Source organism: Mya arenaria, chromosome 6 (genome assembly GCF_026914265.1).
Source record: "Mya arenaria isolate MELC-2E11 chromosome 6, ASM2691426v1".
Taxonomy (NCBI): Eukaryota; Metazoa; Mollusca; class Bivalvia; order Myida; family Myidae; genus Mya; species Mya arenaria.
In genome coordinates, this window is record NC_069127.1 from 16,839,295 (window position 1) to 16,861,926 (window position 22,632).

The 22,632-nt window shown below is 39.0% G+C and overlaps 1 protein-coding gene across 2 annotated transcripts in view; it reads right to left on the minus strand.

The window, feature by feature from the left end:
• Nucleotides 1-3,688: 3,688 nt before the first annotated feature.
• Nucleotides 3,689-22,632, minus strand: part of LOC128237078 (SWI/SNF-related matrix-associated actin-dependent regulator of chromatin subfamily A containing DEAD/H box 1B-like) — a 34,466-nt gene continuing 15,522 nt past the window's right edge. For both annotated transcript variants that reach the window (XM_052952277.1, XM_052952276.1), the window contains 12 exons: nt 21,963-22,062; nt 21,434-21,572; nt 19,555-19,690; nt 18,732-18,869; nt 18,043-18,144; nt 17,468-17,572; nt 17,114-17,257; nt 13,074-13,175; nt 11,590-11,804; nt 11,030-11,212; nt 8,913-9,025; nt 3,689-6,310 (listed from right to left, as the gene is read on the minus strand). In XM_052952277.1, coding sequence (XP_052808237.1) covers nt 6,225-6,310; nt 8,913-9,025; nt 11,030-11,212; nt 11,590-11,804; nt 13,074-13,175; nt 17,114-17,257; nt 17,468-17,572; nt 18,043-18,144; nt 18,732-18,869; nt 19,555-19,690; nt 21,434-21,572; nt 21,963-22,062 — 1,563 coding nt within the window. In that variant the 3' untranslated portion in view covers nt 3,689-6,224. The remainder of the gene's footprint in view (nt 6,311-8,912; nt 9,026-11,029; nt 11,213-11,589; nt 11,805-13,073; nt 13,176-17,113; nt 17,258-17,467; nt 17,573-18,042; nt 18,145-18,731; nt 18,870-19,554; nt 19,691-21,433; nt 21,573-21,962; nt 22,063-22,632) is intronic.

A 22,632-nucleotide genomic window follows, 5' to 3' on the forward strand; every position in this document is an offset into this window, starting at 1 on the left:
GTCTTCAGTATATATTGTCCGTCCACTTCTGTCCACACGACTCTGGTGTACTTATGGAAGTGGTCTCTTAATTCCGGCGGCATTATGTTCTCATTGACTCGCCCCTTCACCATCACAATCACAGGCTTGTTCTCGTTCAAAGCAAACCTAAGCTCGTTGTGACAGAAGCGGCTTGTACAGAACGAATCTGTCACCATTAGAACAACCACGTATGACTGTTGGATGAGGCGGATAGTCTCTTCGTGTATGTACAAACCCAACCGGAAGTTCTGGTCGCCTGTGCACACGAGGGGCCGGTCCGTGTTCACGATGGTCTGGAGGTGGAGATTCAGGGGCATGAACACGTGCTCGTGCACGAAGTTGTAGTCTTCGCTGTTGTAGCTTAGAAACACAGCGAACCGATCATCGTCCGCCTGCAGTTTAGCAATACGATTCTCACGAGTCTGAAGCCGCATCGAGGCTTTCCTGCGTTTGTAGAGAACATAAAGTATGCCAATTAGAGATAACATAAACGCAAACGGTATTGCAGTCGCTAACGCTATTCTGGTCTGTCTCAAGCAGGCATCATTAAGGCTTCTGACAATATCTTCGTTTATCATCAGTAATCGACTGGACTGACCAATACATCGCAGTTCTGGCCATCTGTAAAAGTAGCTCTTCCGGTAAATAAGCCACTCAACTGTTGATTTGTGTTCGCAAGAGGAACATACTATCTTGTTGTTTGTAATGTCAAAAACGGGGCCTTTCTCAGAGCTGTTTCTGCAATATTCCATATAGTGTGTGATGCCTTTTTGCAAATCCGCGTCGTTCACTTCAAGCAAATTGTTAGAAATATTAAAAGAAACGAGATATTTTAAAGGACAAATAGAAATGCTCAATTCAGTTATTTTGTTACCCGATAAATCGAGTTGATTCAGCTGGACATGGTGTTTAAATATGTCAGCCGGAAAAAATTGGAGGTTATTGTTCGAAATATCTAGATTTTTAAGTTTCAACAAAGCCGCAAATAGATTTACAAAATCACTTTCAAAACTGATAAGCATGTCATTCAAACGATTGTTCGCCAATGAAAGACTCCGGAGGGAATGCAGCGAGGAAAGAAGCTTCGGGTTAATGTAATCTATTATATTATCACTTAAATCTAGAAGCTCGAGTGTTGAGTAGGGTATAATCAAGCTACAATTTAGTGTTTGAAGCGTGTTATGTCTCAGGTACAAGTTCTTCCATTTCAAAAAGGTGTTGCTCGTGGTCTGATTTATGGAAAAAACGCCTGATCCAATGAAAACACCACCGCTCAAAATATTGTCCAGTATTACTGTTTCCGCATTGAAAAGAAATCGAAATCTTTTAATAGCGGGTGTTCTTTCTGAATAGTTAAAATTCAACGAGCTGACATAAAGGCTATAAAATATGTCCTGTGTTACTATATTTGAAATATCTACAATTTTAAGATTCGCACAAATCTGCTCGGTTCCATTACTATAAACGTCATGAGGGTTTCTTTCAAATACACCGGACATGTATAAATATTGAAGGTAGTGACAGTGGCGTGAAAACATCACCCTGTCAAACTCCTTGATTGTGGTGTGTCTTACGTCAAGCACTTTAATCGGTCTGCTCATTACGGTTTGTATCAGTTGCTTATTGAGTTTGTGAACAGAAGTGTTAGTAAGATTCAATTTGTTCACATTTGGTAAAGATAAATTATTTGCAAATATCCTTATAACAGCATTATCATCAAAAAAATTTGAGTTTGACAAATCCAGAACTTTCAAGGTGGACAGTCCATGAAAAGCGTCATTATCAAAATCAAGTGTTCCTTGAAATATATGAATGCCAAGCCACAATAGCGCGTCTAATCCCGCATGCCAATTAGAGTGAACGTATATACAAGTATAATGTCCTTCACGAGAGTTTGAAGTCAACTTAAATGAAAGATGTTCCACGAACGACCAGTTCCTATGGACGAATGCTCCTCTGTGAATATCCATAAACACACGTATGCGTATTTCCACCGTTGTTGCACCTGCTGGGTTACGTGGTATAACGTTGTTACAACTTAAAACACCATCGTGCCCGATCACGTGACAATCTTGACTCGTATCCGCACGGGTCTGGGCTTCCACATTCCCAACAATGAACCCAACGGACAGAAGAACTATCGCTGGTAGAAACGCGTCCCTGCCTAATATATAGTGCTTCATGTTAGCCTTCTTGATATCATAATAGTCATACAGCGCCGAAAGCCTTTCAGTGAATAAAATAAAGTTTAAAAAGTCGCTTGATATACTAGCACGGAACGTACTGTACCTGCAACTTCCGCATTTGGAATGTTTTATAAAGCGCTATTTATTGATCGCCGCTGCATATTTTATCATGCACACCACGTATTAAACACAAATAATACCACTACATTATATATGTCATGAACGAAATATCTGCATATTTAATTTATACAATTGCGAAAGGGGACAAGAGCGGTCACAGACAGCTATATCCCCCGCCTCATGGGGCATTTTTTGTAACGAAAGCCAATCAATGGTAAGGGTAGTTTCTCAGGAACATAAGAAATGCGTAAAATTAAGAAAGGGCAATAACTCTTTCAAAAAGGGTCAAATTGCAAAAACCTGACAATATGCGCTGCTTCACTTTATAGTCATAAACGTAAGAGGAGTTGCGAAGAAACCAATTTTAAATGTAAAATAAGCAAAGGGCAATGACTCTTTCAAAAATGGTCAAATTAGGAAAGCCCGACAATATGCGCTGGTTCACTTTATGATCATCAATCTGTGAAAGTGTGGTAGAAATCGCATGAAAAACATAAGAGAAGTTGCGAAGAAACCAATTTTAAATGTAAAATAAGCAAAGGGCAATAACTCTTTCAAAAATGGTCAAATCAGGAAAGCCCGACAATATGCGGCGCTTCACTTTATGATCATCAATCTGTGAAAGTTTGGAAGAAATCGCATGAAAAACGTAATAGGAGTTGCGAAGAAACCAATTTTAAATGTAAAATAACCAAAGAGCAATAACTCTTTCAAAAATGGTCGAATCGGGAAAGCCCGACAACATGCGCTGCTTCACTTTATGATCATCAATCTGTGAAAGTTTGGTAGAAATCGCATGAGAAATGTAAAAGGAGATGCAATGAAATGAATGTGGGCCGGATGGACGCACACGCACGCACACACACACGGAATCGCGCCTACCATTACTATATCCCCTCGCCTTTTTAAGGCGGGGGGTAAAAAAAGGGCAATAACTCTTTCAAAAATGGTCAAATCAGGAAAGCCCTACAATATGCGCTGCTTCACTTTATGATCATCAATCTGTGAAAGTTTGGTAGAAATCGCATAAAAAACGTAAGAGCTTGCGCAGTTGCGAAGAAACTAATTTTAAATGTGAATGCAAAGGGCAATTACTCTTTCAAAACTAGTCGAATCGGGAAACCCGACAATATGCGCTGCTTCACTTTATGATCATCAATCTGTGAAAGTTTGGTAGAAATCGCATGAAAAACATAAGAGCAGTTGCGAAGAAACCAATTTTATTGTAAAATAAGCAAAGGGCAATAACTATTTCAAAAATAGTCGAATCGGGAAAGCCCGACAAAATGCACTTCTTCACTTTATGATCATCAATCTGTGAAAGTTTGGTAGAAATCGCATGAAAAACATAAGAGCAGTTGCGAAGAAACCAATTTAATATGTAAAATAAGCAAAGGGCAATAACTCTTTCAAAAATGGTCAAATCAGGAAAGCCCGACAATATGCGCTGCTTCACTTTATGATCATCAATTTGTCAAAGTTTGGTAGAAATCGCATGAAAAACGTAAGAGGAGTTGCGAAGAACCAATTTAAATGTTAAATAAGCAAAGGGCAATAACTCTTTGGAAAATGGTTGTATCGGGAAAGCCCGACAATATGCGCTGCTTCACTTTATGATCATCAATCTGTGAAAGTTTGTTAGAAATCGCATGAGAAATGTAAGAGGAGATGCAAAGAAATGAATGTGGGCCGGACGGACGCACACACGCACGCACGCACGCACACACACACACACACACACACACACGGAATCGCGCCTACCATTACTATATCCCCTCGCCTTTTCAAGGCGGGGGATAAAAATGATTTATTTTGATAATGAGCATACTGTGCTCCCCGCGTTATTCCACATTATTCCTCGTTACACTAACACAGACAAAGACCGTGATATGCTTTCATTCGCCGTTTAATATGCCCTTTGAAGATACATAATTCAATTCAAATCTATCAATTACTAGCAAATGCTATTGTGTATTTTACAACCATTAAATTAATTTGTTCAGCAGTTGTATACTGTTATGGGAAGAGTTATACGATATATCGGATGTGACAACGATTTAAAGTCTGTTGAAACCAGGAAATGAACTTAACACCCTGTTTGTTCAAACTCCTTCCCTGTTTTGCAAAATGAAATAAACGAAGATCAGAAAGAGAGATACATTTTGAATATGGAAGTATTTTTTTCTTTTCAATTTTTCAGTCCTAATATTTCATGAAGTGAACGAAAATACTGTTTTATAAAAAAACAAATCAGTAAATTTGGCGAGATACGCCTTAAAGTTATTACGTTTACAACGAAAATTCTTGCCATCTTGGGATGTCTCTATTTACTATATTATATATAAAGAGAAATTGAAAATTGACCAATAAGAATATTGTGCGCCTCTGCCTGATGTATTGTGTTTCATCGTAAAGCGTTCTCGTAAAAAATAGTGAATAATAGTCATATGAAGAAAAAAGCCTATCAGTTGGTAATGTGAAACGGAACACGGTTGTTGAAAAGCATAATATCCCGTTGCCATAAGATGTAAATAATAAAGATAGGTCTAAGAAAACAAAGTGAAAAAACTTATAACAAAATCTTGCAACTCAGTGATTTTGTTGCGATATACCAATGCTATATGTATATAAACCTCCTAGTCGTTCACTCATATATGTAACCCTCAAAACACTCGATAGCTTGGAAACTAGGATACCTGTCCTGTCAGGAGGGAAAGCAGCATCTGTGTTTAAATGCTGTCAGGTGGGAAAGCCATATCTGTGTTTAAATGCTATCAGGAGGGAAAGCAACATCTGTGTTTTAATGCTGTCAGGAGGGAAAGCAACATATGTGTTTAAATGCTGTCCGGAGGAAAAGCAACATCTGTGTTTTAATGCTGTCAGGAGGGAATGCAATATCTGTGTTTAAGTGGTGCCAGTAGGGAAAACCATATATGTGCCTAAATGTTGTTAGGAGGGAAATATTTTAACTTTCTATCAAGTACCCATTCTATAAACTCTGCTCTGGGCCCAAATTGCACATCAACATTGTCAAGGTAAACATCACTTCTGAACGTCAGTATTTTATTTTTTACATGATGAAGATGAATCTATATGACCTCAAAACAATTATAACAATTCTCACATGCAAGCAAGTTAAGCACTTATTCAGCTCAAACAGGCAAAACAGCTCCACAAATCAATCACATGTGTAGGCTGTGCCTTCTATAGCACTTGATACTTGAACAGGCAGATTTCAATTTAATACACAATTTACATAACTCTTTTAACAGTTCATGCCTTGAGCTTTAATTCACTTTTGTATTTTCATGTTTAAATCCCTTATAAAGGGTATTGTGCATATCTTGCATAAAATATTACGAAAAAAGTTCTTTCAAACTTTTGAAAAGGAATATTTCAGTTATAGTTGGTTAATTTATCTATATAGTATGTTATCTCCATGGCAATTTTTCCAAGCATAAGTTATTTGCACAATACCTGATGAAAATTATGATACATTTCAAACATATAAACAGTTTCCAGTTATGATGATGTTCAAGATGGAAGTATGCATGTTGTTGATGTTCGCATATAAAGCTGGATTAATATGAATGTATTTCGCAACAAAACTGACACACAAAATGCAACAGTTCCTTACTGCTCCCACATTAGTAGGGATATCGTTCATGAACTGATGGTCAGTATCTACCATGCTTGACAGACATGATTGAAGTTGAATCTCCTAAGATTCAATGATCACTACCTTCCTTAGTCAACATAGTTGAAACTCTAAATTCAACTGTCAAGACACCAAGCCTATTTACACTCTGACTGAACACTGGCCCTTTATAACCATAATGAACGGCATCATTGCCACGCTGTATTTTGGTAACACTGAGGTCTACAGTGGGGCCTTCATCAAGACTTGGCACTGCGCTTCTCCGCCACATGGAGGGCCTGTTTCAAGATGGAGGCTACATTCTTCGTGTTTCCTTGCTCATCATCTGAAAACAGCACCAGGCCAGTTAGTCACATGGAAGCTCTTATTTGTAATATGTTGTCAAATTGTTCTAAAATTGTTTAACAGACCTAGTAAAATTTTTAAGACAACCTCACATTAATAAATTATGTCAGCAGCAAACAGAAGAAACAAACAATCTTATTCAGTTTTTCTCTTTCTCTCATAAACTGCAAAACAAGGGCATCAAAAGCCAATTCCCAACCATTATCCAGAGCTATGAGACTTGCTTCATGAGCGTGTAATGTTATACCAAACATATGTCCCAAGTTTCATGAAAATATTGAAAATATATTCAATACTTTTCTTCATGTGCCACATTACAGTGTTTTACTGTGAAAATGGTGAGCCTAAAGCCACAAACCTAAAAAGAATATGCATCTACCATTAAGTGTATATACCACCATTTAATAAAATACATCCTGGCAGCTTGTCCACTGAACTATTTACTGTATCCATGCAACAACACCCTCACCTACATACCCCAATACCTGACTCTGTACCCATGCACCAACACCCTAACCTGCCTCATGGGCCTGACTGTATCCATGCACCAACACCCCAACCTGCCCCATGGGCCTGACTCTGTATCCATGCACCAACACCCCAACCTGCCTCATGGGCCTGACTCTGTATCCATGCACCAACACCCTAACCTGCCTCATGGGCCTGACTCTGTATCCATGCACCAACACCCCAACCTGCCTCATGGGCCTGACTCTGTATCCATGCACCAACACCCCAACCTGCCTCATGGGCCTGACTCTGTATCCATGCACCAACACCCCAACCTGCCCCATGGGCCTGACTCTGTATCCATACATCTACACCCCAACCTGCCCATGGGCCTGACTCTGTATCCATGCACCAACACCCTAACCTGCCTCATGGGCCTGACTCTGTATCCATGCACCAACACCCCAACCTGCCTCATGGGCCTGACTCTGTATCCATGCACCAACACCCCAACCTGCCCCATGGGTCTGACTCTGTATCCATGCACAAACACCCCAACCAGCCTCATGGACCTGACTCTGTATCCATACACCCACACCCCAACATGCCTCATGGACCTGACTCTGTATCCATGCACCAACACCCCAACTTGCCCCATGGGCCTGACTGTATCCATGCACCAATACCCTAACCTGCCTCATGGACCTGACTCTGTATCCATACATCCACACCCAAACCTGCCCCATGGGCCTGACTCTGTATCCATACATCTACACCCCAACCTGCCCATGGGCCTGACTCTGTATCCATGCACCAACACCCTAACCTGCCTCATGGGCCTGACTCTGTATCCATACATCTACACCCCAACCTGCCCATGGGCCTGACTCTGTATCCATGCACCAACACCCCAACCTGCCCCAAGGGCCTGACTCTGTATCCATACATCTACACCCCAACCTGCCTATGGGCCTGACTCTGTATCCATGCATAAACACCCCAACCTGCCCATGGGCCTGACTCTGTATCCATGCACCAACACCCCAACCTGCCCCATGGGCCTGACTCTGTATCCATGCACCAACACCCCAACCTGCCCCATGGGCCTGACTCTGTATCCATGCACCAACACCCTAACCTGCCTCATGGGCCTGACTCTGTATCCATGCACCAACACCCCAACCTGCCTCATGGGCCTGACTCTGTATCCATGCACCAACACCCCAACCTGCCTCATGGGCCTGACTCTGTATCCATGCACCAACACCCTAACCTGCCTCATGGGCCTGACTCTGTATCCATGCACCAACACCCTAACCTGCCTCATGGGCCTGACTCTGTATCCATGCACCAACACCCCAACCTGCCTCATGGGCCTGACTCTGTATCCATGCACCAACACCCCAACCTGCCCCATGGGCCTGACTCTGTATCCATGCACCAACACCCCAACCTGCCTCATGGGCCTGACTCTGTATCCATGCACCAACACCCAAACCTGCCCCATGGGTCTGACTCTGTATCCATGCACTAACACCCTTACCGGCCTCATGGGCCTGACTGTATCCATGCACCAACACCCCAACCTGCCCATGGGCCTGACTCTGTATCCATGCACCAACACCCTAACTTGCCCATGGGCCTGACTCTGTATCCATGCACCAACACCCCAACCTGCCCCATGGGCCTGACTCTGTATCCATGCACCAACACCCTAACTTGCCTCATGGGCCTGACTCTGTATCCATACATCCACACCCCAACCTGCCCCATGGGCCTGACTCTGTATCCATGCACCAACACCCTAACCTGGCAATGGGCCTGACTCTGTATCCATGCACCAACACCCTAACCTGGCAATGGGCCTGACTCTGTATCCCTGCACCAACTACCTAACCTGCCCCATGGACTCAACTTTGTATCCGTGTAAAAACACCCTAAACCTGCCCTATAGGCCTGACTCTGTATCCATGCACCAAAACTCCAACCTGCCTCATGGGCCTGACTCTGTATCCATGCACCAACACCCCAACCTGTCCCAGTGGCCCGACTGTCTTTCCAGGGAGCAAGATGCTATTATACACTATGTCAGCCCACTAATCAAAAATCACTCCAATCCTTAGCACACTCACCTTGTCCATCGGTACTGATGACCTCCTTCTCCAGCTTGAGTTTCTCCAGCGAGCACTTCAGTATTCCCTCATCTACAGTCTCCCTGCTTATAAGCCGTACAATCTGAACCTCCCTAAAAAATACAAATGAAACAGTTCATACTTTGTTTACATCAATCATTGAACTCCTATACTTAATTCTTATTTACCCAGATGAAAATGTTATTGGTGATAAAGAGAATAACAAGTTTCCAGTAAATCATGTCTCTGCTACTTAATGCATACAATGCAAAATAAAAAGCACCTGATGTCTGAAACTGATGTCTCACCTTAAAAAAATAACAAGGCAGATATATATATGTGTAAGGAAGTTCTCTAGAGTTATAATTCTTACGCTGTGTACAACTTTTCAATGCCATCTATCAATGTTCAAAGTCTAATTTAATTTTTATCTGCTGCTGAGAAATGCTTCAGGCAAACTTTGGTTAAAGAAAATCACCTACAGGGGGAAGGTGCCAAAGAGTTAATAACAGGGGGAAGGTGCCAAAGAGTTAATAACAGGGGGAAGGTGCCAAAGAGTTAATAACAGGGGGAAGGTGCCAAAGAGTTAATAACAGGGGGAAGGTGCCAAAGAGTTAATAACAGGGGGAAGGTGCCAAAAAGTTAATAACAGGAGGGTGTCCTTAAGAGTTAACAACAAGGGGAAGGTGCCCAAGAGTTAATAACAGGGGGAAGGTGCCAAAGAGTTAATAACAGGGGGAAGGTGCCAAAGAGTTAATAACAGGGGGAAGGTGCCAAAGAGTTAATAACAGGGGGAAGGTGCCAAAGAGTTAATAACAGGGGAAGGTGCCAAAAAGTTAATAACAGGAGGGTGTCCTTAAGAGTTAACAAAAAGGGGAAGGTGCCCAAGAGTTAACAACAAGGGGAAGGTGCCCAAGAGTTAACAACAGGGGGAATGTGCCCAAGAGTTAATAACAGGGGGAAGGTGCCACAGAGTTAGTAACAGGGGGAACGTGCCACAGTTAGTAACAGGGGGAATGTGCCACAGAGTTAATAACAGGGGGAAGGTGCCAAAGAGTTAATAACAGGGGGAAGGTGCCAAAGAGTTAATAACAGGGGGAAGGTGCCAAAAAGTTAATAACAGGAGGGTGTCCTTAAGAGTTAACAACAAGGGGAAGGTGCCCAAGAGTTAATAACAGGGGGAAGGTGCCAAAGAGTTAATAACAGGGGGAAGGTGCCAAAAAGTTAATAACAGGAGGGTGTCCTTAAGAGTTAACAACAAGGGGAAGGTGCCCAAGAGTTAACAACAAGGGGAAGGTGCCCAAGAGTTAACAACAGGGGGAATGTGCCCAAGAGTTAATAACAGGGGGAAGGTGCCACAGAGTTAGTAACAGGGGGAACGTGCCACAGTTAGTAACAGGGGGAATGTGCCACAGAGTTAATAACAGGGGGAAGGTGCAACAGAGTAAAAAACAGGAGGGAAGGTGCCTAAGAGTAAACAACAGTAGTAATAAGGTGTCCAATAATTAACAACAGAGGGGTGGTGCCCAAGAGTTAATAATAGGGGAAAGGTGCCACAGAGTTAAAAACAGAGGGATGGTGCCCAGAGTTAACAACAGGGGGATGGTGTCCAAGAGTTGACAACAGGGGGGAGGTGCCCAAGAGTTAACAACAGTAATAAGGTGTCCAATAATTAACAACAGAGAGATGGTGCCACAGAGTTAATAACAGGGGGAAGGTGCCCAAGACTTAATAACAGGGGGAAATAGCCACAGAGTTAATAACAGGGGGAAGGTGCTACAGAGTTAATAACCGAGGGAAGGTACCACAGAGTTAACCACATATGGAAGGTGACCATGAGTTAACCCCAGGGGGAAAATGACCATTAGTTTACAACACAGGGTGCTGAAGAGTTAACCTTCCTGTGCAGAACTGCATACTACCATCTTTCAATATTCACAGTTGAATTAACCAACCTGTAATTTTTAAGTTATGTTTTGCACAAACTCTTCTTTAGAAAATTCAAAGTTCAAGGGGAGGTAACTCTGCACCAATGACAGAAAGAACCTGCAAGTACTACAACCTTCTTCGTGACAAAACAAGCCCTTCTTGTAGAGCATTTATAGCTAGATGTCTACCTGATTTGTCCGACCCTGTGACATCGATCCTCAGCCTGCTTGTCATTGTATGGGTTGAAGTCAATGTCATGCAGAATGACGACATTGGCCGATGTCAGATTAATACCCAGGCCGCCAGCGCGTGTTGACAACAGGAACACAAAAATCTCTGTGTCGGTGTTGAACTCATCTATCAACCTCTGTCTGTAACACACATGATCAATCATTTAGTGGTACCAGTAAGGAAAAAGGAATCTTACTTGGCACTACAAGGCAGAATTACCAGTAAACAAAAACAATGTTTTCATGTCCAATGGTCAGAATTACCACAAACCCTGCTGCATTTATAAATGACCATGCATGCAAGACTTGCTCATCAAGTCATCATTTTATTTTCATTACACTTCGTTTTTAGTCAAGTAGTAATTTAAGTATTCAAATTTTAGGACCAAAAAGTCTTTTTCAAGTGAATTCATGTGGTCAATTTACTTTCATTTTAAAGATTAATTTGATGAAAGATGGTTGTTTAAAGTCTTAAACAATTCTAATGTAGAATGATATTACCCAAAGTATTCACATACCTTTCAGGGACAGGAGTGGAGCCGTCGAGGCGTGTGTAGCGGATATGTTTCTGGGTGAGGAACACCTCCATGATGTCCAGAACTGATGTGAACTGACTGAAGATGAGAACGCGGTGGCCACGTTTACTGTGGTCGTCCAGGAGTCGGTCCAACTCCTGAAACTTACCCGACTCACGAATGAGTGAATCATCCAGCAGGTACTTCTTCAAGTGGCTCTGGAAACAATATGTAAAAGTGTTTTTTAACCCTCCATAGCAGGGAATGTTTATAAGCCTCTTCTCCACTGAAAATTACATTGAAATCATGAATTTCCCAACAAATTTAAGTTTTCTCTGTAAATTTAATTCCCCTCAAAGGATTCCTAGTTCTGTTTTCCCCAGTGTCGGTGACATAGTCCTTGTCTGTTTTACACATATCAATCCCATAACAGTGGCTGGGAGACACATTATGAATCTTGAGAATCTTGACAAAAATATCTTGAATGTGATGACAAATAATCGCAGGGATTGTACAATGGAAACAAAGTCAACTAACAACAAAAAGTGAAACACATCTGACAACATATTAGTGATCATAATGTTTTTACCTGATGAAAAATACATAAGATATTTATATTATACAGTCAAATCTGTGTAAGGTAAACGGGTGTTGTTGTTTTTTCGAATGGACACAAGCTTGAGAACAGCAGGTCCCTAACATTTTTCCATCTAATTATATATGATTAATTCTGCCAATAATTGCAAAATTCCAAACTCAAAAACTGTAGCACCCAACTGCACAGACAAAAGTTGTTATGTATTACTCAAGTTGTTTTTCACATATTTTGCTAAATTGTGTGTTCCAAATAAACAATTCATTGACCTGCTTTTATAATTGAGTATGTTGTGAAAATTGCATTGGCAGATGAGTAGACAGATAAAAAAGTGTGAAAAATCACTTGGTGAGTACTATGATGATACTTATTGTTTGAGAAGAAACGTTTAATGTGATATAGTCTGTTTATTATTCAAGTTGTTTGTTTCAATGTTGCATAGAAACAATATATAAATACAATTTGCAATTTTGGGTGTTGCAGCCTTCATTTTTTTTATCTTTTAATAAATTGCCACATTGTAACATAATTGTTTAAACATCATAATGTCATTAATTTATGATGTTGAACTTTTTATTCCATTATACTGTAATAGTTGCTTTCCCCCTTATAGAAGAATTTATAGGATCAAGAAACACATTGTGCGAGAGGGAGTTTGTCAATCTCCTATAAAAACAAACTCTCATGGGTAGTTTTGTTTAATCTCCACATCATATCAAAATATCTTATAACGGTTTCTACGAGTCAATATTTTAACAGTGTTCTCATGAGGCAAACATTTGGAATGAACGCTTGTATGACATTAAATCCTTAGAATGATAAGAAAAACAAAAAAATTAAAAAAAGCATTGATTGGCATTCTTCTTGACAAATTTTGAGTTAAAAATTCTACCTTATAAAACTGGCATGTCTTGTTCAATTCGAAATCGGACATCTCACGCATGTCCTCAGCAATAAACTTTGGTATAGCACCCCGCTCCATGTGACTGGTCTCCTGAAATAGGATTACACGTTTAAGCATGTATAGCATACTATAATACCAGCATTTTTGACAACTTGAGGTGGACAGGAAGTCAAGTTATCTTTCCAACATTTGCACTAAGAAGTGTGGCAAAATTGGACACAAAATACAATCGTTGGTAGAATCAAACTGAAAGGACTGTGTCAATTTCCAATCAGAGAATAATTGAAACTGTATATTCATTTTCATTGTGTATGTATTATAATGGCCCAAAGTCACTAACCTGAGTACCTGGAGAAACTACTGAAGCAACCTATTGACAAGTTAGCCATCTGTTGCTAAGACAAAAGGCAGTTGCTAAGGAAATAAGTGGCTTCTAAGGAGGTCCATGTTTGCTAAGGAATGTGATGGCTAATAGGGAAACAAGCCATTGTTGAGGTATTCATTACATACTAAAACAAGACCTGTCCAAGGACAGCACACACTGCTTTGTCTAAGAACTGAATACAAAATGATGTAACATGTGTCTGTCAAAAGCAATAGATAAAAATAAAATTAAAAAGTAAACAAGAAAAAACGCAATGCAACGAAATCAGGTTGTCAATGATTGACAAGAACTTCAGTCTTTGTTGTGAGATTCCAGGGCTTTTTCACCTTCTTTGCTAGGGGCCGAAATGAGGCTACTTCACCATTGGGAAAAATGGCATATTGTCCCAATTTTCAGATATTTTTTTCACAATTCCCAGATATTTTTCCCAAAAAGGAAGATCTTAATTAAAAAATTTACAATAAAATTTATTTTGTTTGAGCAAATTTTTCTTTTTATCTTTTAAGTTAACATAAGAAGAATGCTGTATAATTTAAACATTATTCGAGGACCAATTAGTCCATATATTGTTATCAATTGTTTCCCTCGATTTAGAATCAACTCTATGAAGATTAAAACTAATCTCTCTCCCTCTTTTGTCATTGTGTCATGTCAAAAAAGAGAAGTCAAAGACATGATTTCTCCCCCAATAAGATCTACATGATATCAATTGGAAGTCCATACATTTTAGACCTTTCAAGCTTGCCCTGTGGAGTGTTTGTATACATTTCATATTAAAAAGGTCATAATTGAAAACAGCTAGAAGTAGACTCACATGTAAGATATGAGCCTGTTTTTTTGCAACATGAGTTCCAAGTTTCATATGGATACCTTGACCCGTGTTTAAAAGGTGTCTTCAATCATCATATGTGGAATTTCCCATTTTTGAGACGTTTACGCATTTAAATTTCCCAATTTGCAGAATTTCAAGCGTTTAAATTTCCCAAAATGGAAAGGCAATGCCTCTTCACAATATTTGGTGAAAAAGCTCTGGATTCATTTTCAACTGTATTTTGTTTTCTTAAATATTTTTAGTAACAGTGACATTGACCTTGACTCTAATGGTCCAAAATGCAATCCCATGGAAGTCCTCCATAAACGCTTCCTACATACCACGTTGGTCGCAATATTAGGTAAACAATAACTAAAGTTATTCAGTACCAACCATTTTTCTTTTTTAGTAACAGTGACCTTTTAAAAGTAACGGTGACCTTGGCGATGACCATGACTCTCAGTGCCACAAATACAATCCCATAAAAGGTCTCCATAAACTCTTCCTATTTTCCAAGTTTGGTCGAAATATGTCATGCTGGCTTGAAAGTAATTGATAGAGGGGCATTTCTGTGACCTTATTTTGAAATCAGGCCAGTGGCTCCTACAAAAAAGATTTCGAAAGTGTTTCCCTTAGGGTGCCATGGCAACCAACACCCATTATGGAACCTCCCATGGTTGAAATTGACCCAGTAGTTTAAGAGGAGACAGAAAGTCATCAATCACATGATTACATATGGTACTAGCTGTTGCATTTGTCTGGTTCTAGTAGAGATTACTTAATATGGCACCAGTAGCAACATGGATGACATGAGGTACCAGTAGATGCATTGATTATGTATTGTATAAGTAGCAACATTGATTACAAATGGTATTCGACAGTAGCAATATTGATATTAATGTCGGGTACTAGTAAGGACATTGACTACTTATGGTACCAAAAGCAACATTAACTACATATCGTATTAGTAGTGACATTGATTATATATGGTGCTGATAGCAACACTTATTATGTCTTGTACCCGTAGCTACATTGATTATGTATGGTACCATAAGCGACAAAGATTACATAGGATAGTAGTAGCAGCATTGATAAGGTATTGCACAAACAGCAAGAGTAATTGTGTATGGTACGAGTAACGACATTGATAACAGAATGTAGTAGCTGCATTGATTATGTATGGTACCAGTAGCAACATTGGCAATGAATTGTACCATTTATGGTTCCAGTAGTGACTTTGATTACGTATGGTACCAGTATCGACATTGGCAATGAATTGTACCATTTGTGGTACCAGTAGCGACATTGATTATGTCTGGTGCCAGTACTGATATTGATTATGTCTGGTGCCCGTACCAATATTGATTATGTATGGTACCAGTACCAATATTGATTATGTACGGCACCAGTACCAATATTGATTATGTCTGGTGCAAGTGCCGATATTGATTATGTCTGGTGCAAGTGCCGATATTGATTATGTCTGGTGCCCGTACCAATATTGATTATGTCTGGTGCCAGGACCGATATTGATTATGTCTGGTGCCAGTGTCGATATTGATTATGTCTGGTGCAAGTGCCGATATTGATTATGTCTGGTGCCAGGACCGATATTGATTATGTCTGGTGCCAGGACCGATATTGATTATGTCTGGTGCCAGTACTGATATTGATTATGTATGGTACCAGTACCAATATTGATTATGTATGGTACCAGTACCAATATTGATTATGTATGGTACCAGTACCAATATTGATTATGTATGGTACCAGTACCAATATTGATTATGTATGGTACCAGTACCAATATTGATTATGTATGGTACCAGTACCAATATTGATTATGTATGGTACCAGTACCAATATTGATTATGTATGGTACCAGTACCAATATTGATTATGTATGGTACCAGTAGCAACATTGGCAATGAATTGTACCATTTATGGTTCCAGTAGTGACTTTGATTACGTATGGTACCAGTATCGACATTGGCAATGAATTGTACCATTTGTGGTACCAGTAGCGACATTGATTATGTCTGGTGCCAGTACTGATATTGATTATGTCTGGTGCCCGTACCAATATTGATTATGTATGGTACCAGTACCAATATTGATTATGTACGGCACCAGTACCAATATTGATTATGTCTGGTGCAAGTGCCGATATTGATTATGTCTGGTGCAAGTGCCGATATTGATTATGTCTGGTGCCCGTACCAATATTGATTATGTCTGGTGCCAGTACCAATATTGATTATGTCTGGTGCCAGTGTCGATATTGATTATGTCTGGTGCAAGTGCCGATATTGATTATGTCTGGTGCCCGTACCAATATTGATTATGTCTGGTGCCAGGACCGATATTGATTATGTCTGGTGCCAGTACTGATATTGATTATGTCTGGTGCCAGTACTGATATTGATTATGTATGGTACCAGTACCAATATTGATTATGTATGGTACCAGTACCAATATTGATTATGTATGGTACCAGTACCAATATTGATTATGTATGGTACCAGTACCAATATTGATTATGTATGGTACCAGTACCAATATTGATTATGTATGGTACCAGTACCAATATTGATAATGTATGGTACCAGTACCAATATTGATTATGTATGGCACCAGTACCAATATAGATTATTGTATGGTTCCAGTACCAATATCGATTATGTATGGTACCAGTACCAATATTGATATGTATGGCACCAGTAGCCACTTCCGCTGACCCTTTCAATGACATTGATACCTCGGCTATGGCAATCCCATGACACTTTCTTCTCTAAACAACAGACAGTCTAACAACCTCAATTCCCTGCTCACCTGACAGAGGTCTTTGGCCATCCGGTCTACCTTGGCATCGGTGTAGTGTGAACGGTGCAGCAAGGGGTGGTTGGCTGCCTTACGTAGCTGCATCAACATGGACGCTCCCGCCCGACTAGTCATATCAGTTGAACCCTCAGACACCTGCCAAAAAGGTTTAGGAGTTAAAATGGAAGCATAACAAAAGATTCCATCTAGAACCTAAAATATATGCCTAACAAAGCAACTTTTTTACTTAACCACGCTTAGAATAAATCCATTAAGCACAATTATTTACAATGTAAAAGTCACAAATACATATTTTACAATAAGAGGATTTCATCCTTAGCCACCTTAAGTTTTCCTTTACTTTACCTGTTTAGAGAAGTTGGTGACAAGGCTGTTATAGAGAGTGGCTTGCTCAGGCAGCATGTCACAGTAAATAACCTCCTCCGATTTCTTTGGCAGCTGACTCATCACCTGAAAATGTCCATACATCATACCTTGTACTACTTAAAACTACTGTCATGAAAATGACGTAACAGTACTTAACAATACAATTTTTGAGTATTCATAAATGAATTAAAAACCCCAGTGAACACCTGTCTAATTGACCATTCCAAGGCATTAACCCAAAATATAATAAAGTTGATATTTTGGTTTGTGTAGTTTGTTTTTGTTGTTTTGTGAGTCTCTTGTTTAGTGTCAGTTAGCCATAACCTTATGCCTTTGAACAAGTCTTTGTTGACTGGACTTACCCTAGAAGTTTCCATTGTATTACTATTGTTAAAGACCTTGACCAATAGTTTTTCAATGAGATCACTTAAACAACTTTGGTCTACAGACAAGTTCAGGGGCCGAAAATAACCAAAATCAATAATTGTTTTCTTTTATTCTAGTGACAAAGCATTTTCTCAGCCAGCAGTGTTAATAATGATATGTTAGCCAACCTCTGATTTGAGTCGTCTCAGTACAAAGGGTGTCATGATCTTCTTTGCCTGGGCGATTCTGTCCTGCTCATAACGACTTCTCTTTTCATCACTGTTTGTTTTCTGTTAAAGATAGAAGGTTTCAAAGTTACATGATGTATTATAATAAATTATCTTTTGAATTTAAACAGTACAAAAAGAAATTGAATAACAAAATCATGGATGTTTTTCCCAATACTCATATAATGCTCCTGAAAATTATTTCAATTTAAGTCATTAAAGATCTGTATGATAGGATCTGTTTTTACAAAGTATTGTAATATACACATGCAGAATATGGGTAGTTTTTTTTTTTTTTACTAATTTGGACCCCAAATGGGTAAATTTTCTTCTGTAAGCGGGTGGCATAATTCAAAAGTGGCTTCCCCCCGGGGGTTATATGTTTAAATTGAATAGCCCTCAGTTGACAAAGGTGCAAAACTTGATAATTAAGCCCGAGAAATGGGCCTTGCTACTCAAGTGTTTTGTTACCAGTAATATACGTACATTGATTCATATGAATAACTGGAACTATGCCAACGTCATAGCTAAAGAGTAAAGTTTTAAAATGACCTTGATGAGCCAGTTGAAAATACCTCTTATAATAACTTACACCAATCTCTACTACAAAAACTGACAAGTTTCAGAAAGTTGACAATTGGGCAACTTACAGAGATCATGGTGAACATGCGCTTAAGTTGCTCAGTTTTGCCCATGAAGATGTCTGGCATAACGAAGCAAAGTAGGGACATCAGCTCCAGCAAATTGTTCTGTAGGGGCGTCCCTGTCAACAGCAACCTGCGGTACGCCTGTAGAAAATGTGCATTTAAATGCGTGCTAGTAAGATTGTTGTCAATTAAGTTGCCATTACAGCAAAGAACTTGGATGCATGAAGTATATGCTCACTTGAATATCTTGAAAGATCTTATTTCTTTTTAAATAATTTTGGAGTGTCTATCTTATTTCTTTTTAAATAATTTTGGAGTGTCTATCTTATTTCTTTTTAAATAATTTTGGAGTGTCTATCTGCTATAAAAAAATATGAAAATGACAACTTTATCCTTGGGTGAATATAAAGCAGCTGATGTTGCAAGGTTTTGAATACTAATTAAGGAATGAATTGCGGGGTTGATGTCATTATCGGGGTATGAACGCAATTGGGCTGGTCAAAGTGTATGGAGTCCGAAGGAAAAAAAATGTTGATTTATATTTTACAGGACCTGCTGACACAATACAAGCAATAACAAGATCAATAGTTTTCATGTATATTGCTATGCGATGAATTGCGATCCGAACATATCTGAAGATGTTGCGTTCATCGATTGATGAACGCAATTGCCGAAAGGCAGATCATTTAAGAAATGGAAGTTGAGGGGTAAATATATCAAAATAAACTCATTGTTTAACTTGAAAATGATGCTATAAGGGTCTGGTTATTGAAAAATCAGAGAGCATACCATAGAAAGTAATAGAAGGGAGGGGAAAGTTACATACTGATATCTTCATGAGACTCTGGTATCGGATAGAAGTCATGTTTTTCAGCAGATGCCCTTCATCAAAGATGGCATAGTGAAACTCAAACTTCTTGAAGAGGGTTCGGTCCTCAACACTGCCCGATGCCATGTTGTATCTGAATAAGATACAGAAAAACTCAGCTCAAACTTATAGCAAAGGTATTTATCATAAGTATGTCAAAAGTGCCGTGTTGTAAGACACCATTTACAATGACTTGTTGTTATAAATGCTTGGCTCAAGGGAGATCATTCAAACAATCCTATGTTTTTCAAACAATCCTATGTTTTTTATAACTGTTTCATTTACATTTCAAAGAGAGGAGAAAGTACTAAGTCATATTAACAATAGAAACAGAAAGACCTCTTTGGCTTTCACCTTTCAATATTTTTTCTTTTCTATTATGTGGAGGTGATGACATGCAGTTTTATATTCATTGGGATTTAAAATCAATCTTAAATCATAATTGATCAGATATAATCGGTCAAGCTGTTTTGATATTTTTTTGCTCATGTTATTGAAATCGAATGTTAAAATAAGTGCACTAAATAGTAATTGAAAATGAAATGTACTTTTGATATTTTGAAACACTTTTGCAAATGATAAGATCTAGTTTTTTAGCTGAATTTAAAATGATTTATACTGTTGTTCTTATGTATAGAGAATAAGGCCACTTGGTGATAACTGGTTCAAAGATTATATACCATTAATGACTGGTTATAAGATGATAGTGGTTATAAGACGCAGGCAAAAATATCTGTGAAAACTTGAGAAAAAAACTTTTAATCTACCGGTATGTCATAGGTTATAGGACACATTGAAAAAATGTTGAAAACGTCTGCCACCATTGGTCACCATGTTTGTTGCCAGTGACAATTTAGGACTGTTGGAATAAGAGTGAGGTTTGTGCACATAAACTGGTTTAAACCCCCAGTAAATTTACACTGAACGTTCCAAGGCGGTACCTAACAATCCTTGATAAACATACCTAGTTTTTTATATTTAGTATGTATGCACTGTGCTGTTTTTCCATGTTTGTTGTTTGTGATTTTTTGTTTTTGTGTTCTATGTCTTTGGCATTTACTCAGTGCCATTAAACCGGGCTTATGTTTAAACTTTTTGCTACTGAGCTTGTTTCTGTAGTTTTTCACATAAGTTTTGCAGTTGAATGTACTTAAATTAGGAGAAGTAAATAGCCATTGATGATTGCTGATAAATCATTGTGATGATTAATGAAAGGTGTATTGAAACCTGCTAGTTAGTCTGCATGATATATATATATATATGTAAAGCCTAATTGTAAGGAGAACGTATATTTTATTTCGGACATGGAAAAAAACAACACGGTGAACAATTTCCAAAAAAGTAAAAAAATATATAAAGGCAGAAACATGTGTCTCCCGTGACATGTTTGGACCGATAACAAGCGTTAGCCAATTAGAAGATATCAAGTGCTCATCGTAGCGAAACAAAGCAGATGGTCCTCATAATCTGATGGGTGTGATCTTGTTACTTTTATTAGCATGTCATCAACAGACAATAAATCGGTCAGTTCTATATCATATGTTGAAAATTACTGATTCTGATTCTATTTTCTTCTGAGTTTCTTATTTCTAAAAAGCCAATTTCAGCCTGAAATCAACCTCAAAAAATGTCAAAAGCTTGTTACTGGTCGTAAGACGCAGGCATTTTGTTACATCGAAATCTGAAGGAAAAAGTGATCTTATAACCAGTCATTTACGGTTATCTGATTATAAGCGACTTTGATTGTAAATGACATGTTTTTCACAATATCTGCTCATCCTTTTATTCATAATAATTCAGGTGCAATAATGTGAGATTTGTAGGATCAGTGTATTACGTGGTGATGATGACGTTGAAATCCTCAGTCTTGTTATACATGATGTACTGGCGCGTGGCCCTGCGCTCCTCCTGGGAACCATAGTATACGACTATCTTCAGGGCTGGGCACCACACCTTACACTCACGAATCCAATTGTCTGAAAAGGAGGCAGATATTTCCATATCATTTGTATGAGTCAGGTTGAAAGTGAGATTATTATACTTTCCTTTTTTGAATTAGTTGGAAAAACAGATGGATGGATTTATTTTTTAAAAGAAAATGCATAAAGTAACAGTCTATACACATTAATTTGAAATATCAGGAATTTACACATGTAACAGACTTCTACTCCAATGTGCTGGAGTATATTAACAGCGGTGGTCTGAAATTTTTCAACACCATGGGGAAAGACAGGATATCATATATATGGAAACACCATTGTAACCAGGCACATGCCAGGGTTCAGTTCATTTGATACATCTTATTCAAGTTTGTGAGCCAGATATGGAAAGCTAACTGTCCTTTCATAACACATACACACACCTACCTATGGTTGATGATGGTACGATGATGACGTGTGGGCCTGCCTCACCTTCCTCCAGTAAGTGAGCAAGGAATGAGATTGTCTGTATTGTTTTCCCCAGGCCCTGCAGTGATATAAACACACATGAACTGAGGTTATATATTAATACATCATGCCATTATAAAGAAAATTTAAACAACATATTTATTTGAAACAATATACCTACAACACTACATACACAACTCTCATGAACAAGACATTAGTGTGTGGTCTTACACTGTGAACAATAGTTGACAAATAAACCCAGCAGGTCTTCTAATTTTATTTTTTTTGAGATTCATTATTTGATCAATCGGAATTCTAAGAAGCTGCTGCTATGTGACACTCACCATTTCATCTGCCAGTATGCCGTTAAGCCCTAACTGTGCAGTGTTCGAAATTCGCGGTAGCCCGATAGCCCGAGGCTACCAAATTTCAGCTGGGGCTACCGATTTTCCACAGAAACTAGCCCGACCGGGCTACCATTTTTTTCTTGTGATTTAAACAAAACACCTGCCAATTAAACGTGTTACGCATTGTGTTTTTTTATACGCAAAGCCTTATTATTCAAGAATGCGTCCTTCAAGGTGACTGGAGTGACAACGGCGTAGTCGGATTCGCCGAAATTTACGATGATAAAATTTACGATGATATA